Genomic DNA, 10,562 nt, shown 5'->3' on the forward strand with positions numbered 1-10,562 from the left:
CAACCCTGGCAGCGGCAGCGATCGAATCCAACAAGGGATCCGATCAGCTTAGGAGACGAGAGATAAAATATACGCTCATCCTGAGCACAAACAACAAGCAGGACACGCCGGGATGGGTGCAGCGTGCCACAAGATGAAGCCAAACTGATGGAAAACGAGTACATGTTTACATGTCTCAAATTCAGGCACTCTGAAACTTCCAAGTACCTTCCGATTTACACAATGGCTTTCAGCTAGGGTACAGTTCGCGTTCAAGAAATCAGGATACAATTCACTATTCTTCTCCAGGAGCCTACAATCAAGAGGGGAAAACAGAGTTCTGTTCTTATAACAAGGGTAGCAAAAAGAGGAGCACGAAAAAGGTTTACTCGCACCTATTTCTTTCAATAAGACTTAAGAGCATCCTCCAGGTCTTCGATATTTGACGGATTATCTGTACCTCACAGGGTGATATGATGGTGGCTACAGCTCGATAATACAACCAAAATCATGAAGTTGTTCGACAGGCCTGTTAGTTTGAATGCAGGTCCGGTTATGATACTTTGACTGTGGAGCAGATCTTCAGGAACTCGTCAATCTTAGCAGAGTATATGTGAGGGAAGCTCCGGTAGTGGTCCACGTGGGGCGAGGTGACAAAATTGTGGGCGAATACGCTCCGCCCTAGCGATCTCTGCAAGTCCATGAAGCTCTCAACACATTCACCTGGTATCACTCGATCGGCTGAGCTGTACAGATAGAACTGGGGGCATGGAGGCTGCTTGTCTGAAAGAACTGACAGAACCTTGCGCAGTCGCCTGAACATGATCAGCAAGTGGCGAAACGTATCAGGTAACAGAGAAGCCATCACATGCATTTGTATGCGTCGGGAAATGAAAACCAAAATATATTGAATCTACATGAAAAAGAGATGGGCCAACAATCCTGAGTAAAAGAAATCCTGATGTACTTTACTATGACATAATGTTACTATAATAACTATGCACAAAACACTATGGTGAACCATCGTAGTTTACTTTGTTAAAAGCTCATATTACTCGTCTTTACAAAGGAGACAAGATTCAGGACAAATTTGATAAAACTGAGAAGAAAAAAGAACTGATAGCAGAATCTGGAATCTATAGGCTGAACATATATTACCTCGACCCCTTTCAGTGCATGGGGCAATACTTGATAAGAGATTAAGAGGCACTCATAATCTCATATAGCTTTACTTCTATTGCAATTCTTTATGAATTTTAAAAAGTAGTATGGTACTACTACCAATGAAGTATGATACTAAAAGGCTCGTAACATCAGATTAACATAATAGCCATGCTAATTTTAATGGATACAATGGTGAATGTTGGTTGGCACAAATATATGAGCTGTCCATGACACTTAACCAGGGAAGTCACTAAAAACAGTAAATGGACTTACGTGTTTATATCAGGCACGTAAAGGACAATCTCGAAGAATTTCTGCAGAGTTGACAGAATAAAGCATTCCCCCCATGATGGTCGCATGACATTAGAGCTAACTCTGTTCAAGCTGCCATTTACAATAGGCCCATCAAGAGATTCAGTTGAAGGTCCTGTCATGGAACTACTTTTCTTCAACATTGCAGCAGAGAACCCAGCAGCCCAGACCTGAGTTTAGCTTATAAATGAGAACTGTCAGGCAAACAAGCTTAATTGTATAGAATGATATGCCGAAACCATTATAGACACAACAACAATTCAGGTTGCAAAAATAACCCAGATAGAAAAATCAGTTTGCTAATGTATGGAGAACCTTGGGACGTTTTCTACTAACAGTTAAAAGCTCATTTAATTCTAAACCTGATTCAGTAAGAAAATAGGACAGGTGCACAAACCTCTGGTCTTATCTCTAGAACTGGTGCAGAGTCTACAATGCATCCTCTTATTCTCTCAGTTATGTCAGCTCTGGATTGTAGATTCTCCAGTACGGCACCATAGCTGCAAAGAGAATAAAAAGGAAAACAAATATTTTATCCATTGTAAATTTAATGGCACGAACGTCCGATAAAAGATATTAAATAATCAAGTACGTAATCTACTAGGATTTCAACTCAGATAGGAATGGAAAAACATCCTTGGCAAGATGCAGTATCCCAAAATGAAGCTACTATAACCAAACACAGCACACTGAATTCCAATGACAAATACAAGGACCAAATTCAGTAGTGAAAGTAGTTCAGAACAACAGGTAAATGGCACAACTTTTAAATAAGAATCCATAAGTTCATAACACAGTTGCTGCATAACAGATCAACGTAAGGAAATTGTGCACAAAGTAACTATGTGAGCATCACCCGAGAATCAGCACCGTGGCATCAATATCATGCAGTCTTTGTTCTGTTTATCCAACATAGTTAACCACTAATGTTTATCTGTTCTGTTCTTCAAGCATTTAACAGAATTCAATCGTTCCTGTTCACTCTCACCATTTGTCCTACATTAACCCTTGGAGCGGAAACACATACCTTCGAGAATCACAAGGAGATCCATCATAAAGAACACCAAACAGAGATTGAGATTTTCACCTAAGCACGCTGGCACAGCCACTTTTAGTTTTCCAACTAGAAATAAGCTCCTACTGAGCATATGGTATCTTTAGTGACATGCCTCCTGAGTCCTGAATCGAGCACATTCTATCCAACGTGTCACAGCACATGCTACAGCTCCCATGTCAGCGTGCAACCGAAGGACAAACCCATGCAATGCATACGTCAGTAAAATGCTCTATGAAGTCACTATCAGCTTTTGAACATTCCAATTTACAACTGAATCATAGAATTGCGAGCCTCACGGGATTACGTTAAGTGAAGGGGAGGAAGGAGACGAGTTGGGGGGAGGACTTGGATTCCTTACGCGAGCCACCCGGTGTTGCTGAAGGTGTGGAAGAGGAGCGTGCGTCGGCGGTCGGCGTCGCACCATGCGGCGATCTCGGCGGAGAGGTCAGCGACCCTGCGCTCGACGCGGCGGCCCAGGTCGAGGCCGAGCAGCTCGCGCACGGGCACCACGAACCGCACCGCGCCGACCCCGCGCTCGCGGTAGAGGTCGGCGTAGCGGCGCAGGTGCTTCTGGCGCGCGCCGAGCCAGCCGAGGAGCACGACCAGCGTGGCGCCCTCGCCGGCGCCCCCGCCGAGCGGCGAGGCGGCGGAGTCGCCCGGGGGAGGGTCCCACTCGATGAAGGGCTCGGAGTCCGGCGGGAGGAGGTTGAAAGGCAGGGAGCCCGGAGGCGGGCCGGAGGAGGAGGGGAGGGAGAGAGAGGCCGCGGCGGAGGCGGAGCAGGAGAGGCCGGCGGCGCGGCCGCGGAATGGCGCGGGGTGGCCGCGGGGGAAGGAGAGGGAGGCGGCCACCGGGACGCGCGCGAACGCGGCGCACCGGTGCCCCGCGGCCGTGACCGCGGCCGCGGCGAGGAGGCGGACGGAGGAGGCCGCCGCCATGGCTGCCTGCTGCGGCCTGCGGTGGTGGCGTGAGGAGACAGCGAAGTGGCGGAAGGCGAAGGCGAAGAGAACGAGACGGGTTTATGACGGGGAGAGGACACGGGAGACGGGCCGCGCTCACTGACGAGTTGGGCCCACACGCGCGGAGGTGGGGGCGGGGCGTCAGGTACGGTGGATCCCACGTGGGAAGCGGTTCAGGCACACATGGCCGCAGTTAATTCGCCATCAATAGGCTGATGAGTTGCGAGGCGGCAAGCCGGCAAGGCTGCATCGGACGGTACAGTACGGGCAGGAGGCGTGGTGGAATAGTGGTCAAATTAAACGGCTAATGCTAGTGCACACTGCTCCCTCCTCTTTTCACAGGAATATTTTTAAATTTGAAAAATTCTTTTTTAATAATCTTATTTTAGTCTAATTACCCATTCTATCTCGGGCCTTATTCTTCTACATGAGATTAGCTACGTTAAAAGTCTGAACCTTGATTAATCGCTTGATCATGAGAAATAGTTAATGGTATACAATAATTAAATGGATAATAAGTAGGATTGTTCTCCTTTATCATTGTACCGAGTTGAAATAAGACTATCAAAAGAGAATGAAGGGAGTATCATATAAATATAAATATATTAAAACTGTTACATAACATATGATAGAACCAAAGAATAGTGAGGAAAAACCAATCTAATTCACACGTTTATCAAAATTCATAAAAGTATCATTATTGAATCAAAGACTATAAGAAGAGAAGAAACCCATAGCCTTGTTAATCTCTGTTAAGTGTCATAGGTGTGTTTGCGGCGAGCCACACCATGCCATGCCACACCGGTGGCGGCTATACAAAAGTGTCATAGGTGTGTTTGGTTGGCTAGCATGATATGGTAACCACAATTTTTCTGTGCAGCGGCTAGTAGTTTTTCCTCATCAGATATGTGATGACAATTTTTAACGCTTTAGTTTTGATGTCGCCGTAGCTTTGGCTCGCAGCTAAACACGCTCCGTATCTTCTTAGCACACCATGAGAAAGTGGTTTTTACCTTATTAAGCCATGGCTAGCCGCCTTGTGGCTTATTGCTGGCCCACTGCCTCATGAACAATCATCGACGGATCTCTTTCGATCGGAGAAGCGAAGTCTTGAGCACGAGGACAATGCAACTTTAGAACGGGGATCGTCCTGTGGAGCTTCGATGTAGTAGAGGGTAGCATGTACTCTTTCCATCATAGATCATTTTGATATTTGTAGATTTATAGTTTTTATTATGTATTTAGATATAGTGTATATTAGATGAATAACAAAATCTATAAACCTATAAATACTAAAACGATATGCAATTTGTGACGGAGAGAATAGTAGCGTAGCTGCCACCCTTTCTGAAGATCAGACGATGCCGTTTCTCAGGAAGAGAATACATGAGAGAGAGCTTGTGAGAGCGGGAGAGATTAACAAAGGAGAAGGTAGGACCGAAAGAGAGATGGATTCATGGATATAGTGCTTAGGCAAAGAATTTCTGAAATCTAATTGGATGAACCTTAATACCATTCTTTACCTTTTTATATTCCGACATTCCAACGTGGTTCCCCAAGTCTTACAAAATGAGTTCACTTGTATATATTTTTCAATTCCTACGAACTGAAATTCGAGAATGTTCACATCCAGATCTGCATTCCTGGCACACTACATCTGGTAATGGTCCAATCATACACAAGGACATGATTGAATGGGTACAATCCGGTAATGGGCCAAAGAAGAATCATCTGACACGCCAGGCGACTACCATATATGAACTCGCCTCTCCTGGAAGGCAATGGCGTCCTACGAGGAGGAATATCGCCTCTGCTGCCGTAGCAGCTGGCACCAGTGGGCATCAATCCAGCGAAAATGAATCGCCATAGCATACACACGTACATTAGGAGCGAACCCCATTCATATTACTGATACAGCTTAGTGTGCATTATATGATGTTACAAATTTTATAAGATTTTTTTGAAGCCAATTTTAGAAGATTTCAAAGAAAATTTAGATAACTGTGACACAAGTGCACCAGATACAGAACGAGTTCAATGGACAACTCGGTTTTTCCAATCCAATCCGTGGGGTTTCCCATCGCCACATAAGTATTTAACAGATACCACCACTTCTTTTAACTCCAAAGAAATGTAAGGACATTACTTTCGTATCAAAACAACGGAGAAAGCTCATATCAAACACTCCATTTCCCAAATAAATGTCAAAACTGATGAGGACATCAACACCAATGATACATCCACGCCGACACAAGTACCAATTTCTGGTCCTATTACTCGCGCCCTTGCTCATCAACTTAATCATCAGGTGAGTTCATTCTTGAGTTTATATCCATCATGGAGACATGTGCATTCTTGTTTTGGTTAGGAACCAGGGAGAAGACCGAAAGGGAAAAGAATTCGCGCAGGCTGCATTCGAACTGCACAACAACACCAATTTGTGACAGTCACCACGGTTGCATACAAACTCGGATTGGGGCCTTTAAGTACTTCATGGAATCCTTATGAAATCTATTGGATCTGGACTCAAGTCTATATCTGTTATGAGGTGGCCGCAATGATTAAATTACTACCGAGAGATTTTTCTATCCAAAGGTGTTGCGCCGCCTTATTTTGGCCTAATGGGTCGTGTATCAAGTTGGGTCCATTAGAGATGCGTCCTAGGGTTAGATCATGACCCCAACACCCTGGTGGTCGTCCTCCCACGTTCATATACCCCTTAGCCACCACCACAAACAGTAGAATTTTGTTTAGATTAAGTTTAGCTTTTATTACTTGTAAGCACACGTGCTGGATCAGCGGCCCGTCTTCTTGTCTTTGGAACCCCACTATAATTGAGATTGAGTTTGAAACCTTCACCTACATCTAATAATTCAGTACTTGTTATACTTGTTTTTGCTAGTTCTTCGATTGCTTGTAGGATGAGTGCCCTAGTGGCCGAGTGACGCGCTCCACAAGATCACGACAGCCATTGGAGGTGGTGTATCGGTTGCTAAGACGTAGCATCCTTGGAAGGCTGTAGTCGGGCCATGAACATCGTTTCCATCCACAATTTGAATTATCCCACACCCTCTCATTGAAAGATCGGGAATCAACCCTAGTGGGTTCCTATCAGTTGGTAATCAGAGCAAGGTTTATCGGTAAGAGAATTCCAATCCTTCACTGTTTTAATTTTCCTATAGTCCAAAAAAGTAAAAAAAATAGTAGATTAGTTTACCTGCATATTTCCCGGTCAGCCTGTGGCAACGGTGTCCCTCGTACAGGTACGAACGGTGTCCCTCGTACGGTGTCCCGGCAACGTGCATCAAGCATACCGCGGTGTACGAAATGCCATCACCCCCGTCGTCTGGGACTGGGAGCAGCACACATCGCATTCACGTGGATGGGTCATCAGCCATGGGAGGGAGCGGCGGGAGCTCTGGAAGGACGGTCGTTCCACACTCCGGGTGCAGCGGGCTGCGCACGGAGAATGTGCCCTTGACGTTGACGATGAGGCGGCCATTGCGGCAGTCCGACACGGCATCGCAGGACCATTCGTCATCCGATACGAACCTGGCGCGGCGGATGACGGCGGCGAGCAGTGGGGCCTGCGGCATCCGCATGAAGTGCAGGGACGGGTGGTGATCCGGGTCGTGGGTGACGAAGTAGAAGCCGAGGGGGCGGGGCCGGTGGAGGCGGCGGAAGCGGCGGAGGAAGGCGCGGTCAGAGGCGTTGATAGGTTGGGAGGCCCAGGCGGAGCAGGATCTCGCGGAGGAGGTTGTCGTTACCGAGCACAGCGTCGACCACGGCCGCCACATCCCGCTCCATTATGCGACCAGATGGCAAAGACGAGCGCGTGGATTTGGCTGGAATTTTGCTTTCTCTATTTTTTAATTGATTTGGGTGGATTTTGGGGACAAGTAGCACAGCCGAAGCACTAGGGATTAGAGTAACTCCAAAAGACTACTAATCTTACCTCTAATATCTTCTTTACGGGGTAAATGAAAAAAAAGGAACTCCAACAGTTCCCCCCAAACCTCCGCCAATCTTTTCGCGTTCCCGTTCCTCCACCAATCGCGATTCCCACGCGTGAGCACCCTTCCCGCGCGGCCTCTTCCCCCGCGCGCAGCAGCGGCTGCGGGGAGAGCGGTAGGACGAGGGGTGGCAGGCGGCGGCGGGTCGGGGCAGCGTCCGGGTGGACGGCAAGCACCAGGCGGTGGTGGGTCGAGGCGAGCGCCAGGCGGCGGTAGGGCAAGGATGCGCCAGGGGCTTGCTGCCGGCGGGGCGAGCGGTGGGGCTAGGGGCGGCGGTGGTGGGGCAAGGATGTAGGACTACCGCGCAGGTTCTGCCGGCCTGAGTCCTCCGTGCGCAAGGAGGGGCTGGTAGCGTGAGTCCTAGCGGTGTGATGAGGATTTTGATGGGTACCAAGCGCAGGGGCTGGCGATGCGATGGTGATGGAAAAAAAAGCAACGGATCCTAATGGACCCAATACGATAACGTGGCCTATTTTGAATTATTGGGGATAAGTTTTTAGCGATTTTCTATGGGCTGATATATTCTTAGGGGAAAACTTTTTAGCATAGCCCCCAATACCTCGTTTTGAAGAAGAATATTTTGAGGAACTTTTGAAGTTGTTCTTAGTTTGGTCCCGGGAAAGGCAAAAATCAGAGCATGCGTTGAAGGGGACACGGGATGCTTTTTGTTTGGATCCAACGTCAGTTGCTTTGGGCACGTGAGGTTGTGATGGCTTTGGCTTCGATGAAAGCTTGGTCAGCCTTGAAATTCTCGCAGGGCATGTTGGAGAAATCCTTCTTCAACGCTTCTATTTCGGTCCTAGTGGGAAATGGTGAGTAGACCCTCTTTTGGATGGATAATTGGATTGACGGATGCTCCATAAAGACCTTGGCATCAAATCTTTAGGCGGCCATCTCTGCACGTATAAGAACTCTCGAACAGTGTGGAATGGGCTCTTAAACCGGCGTTGGGTGAGGGACATCATCCATGCCCGCACGGTCCAGGTGGTGACTCGATACTTACGCGTATGGGACCGGATACACAGCTGGTCGCTAACCCAAGAGCAGGATAGATTCATTTGGAAATGGTCGACCTCACGAGAATTCTCCTATGCTTTTGCATACCGTGCACTCTTTCTCAGGTGCACATGGATGCTGGGAGCTGACCAGCTATGGAAAACACAAATCCTAGGGAAATGTCATTTTTTTGGTTAGCTAGTACTTCATGGTCATTGCTGGACTTCGAATCGACTCCGCTGACATGGCCCACCTGACAGAGATGATTGTGCGTTGTGCGCCCAGGAAGTCGAAACTCTGGACCACCTCCTCATTGGATGCGCCTATAGTCGGGAAACTTGGTTCCGAGTTCTGAGGAGCTTCCAACTAGAAGCGGTGGCCCCACAAATGGAGCAATCATTAGTTGAATGGTGGACTCCCGCTTGGAAAAGGATAGCAAAGGTTCGACGCAAAGGTTTTGACTCCATAGCTTGGTTGGTAGACCGTGGTGTGAAAATGAACTAGAAACCAGACCGCGGTGTGCGGCAGCTTACTCAGAAACTAAACGCTAGCCTATTTTTTATGGCGGTTGCAGTGGCAAATGAATGGGAGCTCCTATATGTCTTCCGGAAGGTAGATGAGTAACTCATCTTTAAAGTCCACATTAGCTCATGCACAATAATTTTTTAACATCCATCAACATTTGTTTACATTCATCAATATTTTTTTAAAAAAGTCTGAGTTAATTGTTATCAACATTTCTTAATATTGACCAACATTTTTTTATATGTACCAACATTTTTCTCTAACTTTTTTACATTCTGCTCAACAATTTTTTACATGCACCAACTTTTTTTTTCACTCACCAACATTTTTGCTCAATATTTTTTATATTCACCAACTTTTTTACATAAAAATGTTGAGATAGTTAATCTAAAATATTGAGATAGTTTGTTGGGCCGTTGTTGGCTGTTATTAGGCTGCTGCTGGGTTGGGTTACAGATGGTTGAAGGGGTGAAGGGGAGGGAGCAACAAAGAGGCAAGGAAGGCGTAGTTTCGGGCTATGGCACATGATTCTGGTGATCGCGAGGCCCAAAGTTGACGCGGTCGTTGTCGTTGCTCCGTTGTCGAATTCCTCGTTCTCCGGCTGCAATTTAGGAGTTTGGACTTTGGACCCACCTGACGTAGCAAATAGTTCAGAGTAGTATCTGCAGCTTGTGCTGTTCCTCGGTGCCTACATGCTAGTAACTTTTTTTTGAACGAAAGGGTACGAGAGTGTGACTATTTCATTGATAAAGAAGGATTACAGCCGGCTAACCGGATAGAAAGAAAAACGAAGGGAGACAGCAAAGAAAAAGCACCCATAGTGTTATGTTTATAATAGAAGGCCCGCTAGATCTCTCGCTCCCGCTGCTATCCAAAGGTTGGTTGAGGATTTGATTTTCGTCATTAGCGATGCCGTTGGAGAACCCTGGTGACGGAAGATTCTAGAGTTTCGCTCGTTCCAAATTTCCCACATAATGAGTAGGGCGAGGCTTCTGGTCGCTTTACGCGGGATCCCAGTTGTGGATGTGATATTGGTCCACCATTCTATGGCCGTTATGCTGTGATTCGATTGATCAGATTGTAGGCTTTCTTGTGACAGCCATTGGGCCACGGACTCCCAAATTCGTTTTGTGTATCTGCATTCAGCTAGGAGGTGATGCGTAGTCTCCACCGTGCATCGGCATAGGGTGCACGTTGGAGTGTGGTCCCAACCACGTTTTGCTAATCTGTCTGAAGTCCAGACCCTGTTTTGCAAACACCTTGCATTTTGGTGGTGCCCAAGCTTGCCACACTGTTGCGAGGGTAGTTGTCTTGACACCACCTAGGAGTTGAGCCTTACATGCTGAAGCGGTGGTGTACAGACCGCTCTGGGTGAATTTCCAAGTATTTCTGTCTTCCTGGCTCAGATTTAAATGGTACTGTTGGATTAGGGGCCATAGTGCTATGAATTCGTTCAAATGGGTGTTTGTGAGACCTGTTGTGTGCTGAAGATCTCTGATCCAGTCGTTGTTGTGGAGTACTTCTCGCACTGTCTTCTTTTTCCTTTTTATTTTTGCGTA

At 47.0% G+C, this 10,562-nt stretch overlaps 1 protein-coding gene across 1 annotated transcript; it reads right to left on the reverse strand.

The window, feature by feature from the left end:
* Nucleotides 1-145: 145 nt before the first annotated feature.
* Nucleotides 146-3,466, reverse strand: LOC117842410 (uncharacterized). Its single transcript, XM_034722863.2, has 4 exons — nt 2,871-3,466; nt 1,853-1,955; nt 1,417-1,625; nt 146-794 (listed from the first exon to the last, which is right to left on the reverse strand). Exons 1-4 carry the CDS (start codon nt 3,446-3,448, stop codon nt 533-535), a joined length of 1,152 nt encoding a protein of 383 aa, XP_034578754.1. The 5' UTR covers nt 3,449-3,466; the 3' UTR covers nt 146-532.
* Nucleotides 3,467-10,562: the final 7,096 nt, after the last annotated feature.

The sequence above is a fragment of the Setaria viridis genome, chromosome 1, assembly GCF_005286985.2.
Source record: "Setaria viridis chromosome 1, Setaria_viridis_v4.0, whole genome shotgun sequence".
NCBI lineage: Eukaryota > Viridiplantae > Streptophyta > Magnoliopsida > Poales > Poaceae > Setaria > Setaria viridis.

What these genes read in the sequence shown, in the direction of transcription:
- LOC117842410 (XM_034722863.2), bottom strand. Translation starts at nt 3,448, where the DNA reads ATGGCGGCGGCCTCCTCCGTCCGCCTCCTCGCCGCGGCCGCGGTCACG. An exon ending in AGCAACACCGGGTGGCTCGC is followed by an intron (nt 1,956 to 2,870) that starts GTAAGGAATCCA and finishes TTCTCTTTGCAG; the next exon opens with CTATGGTGCCGTACTGGAGA. An exon ending in TTCTAGAGATAAGACCAGAG is followed by an intron (nt 1,626 to 1,852) that starts GTTTGTGCACCT and finishes AGCTAAACTCAG; the next exon opens with GTCTGGGCTGCTGGGTTCTC.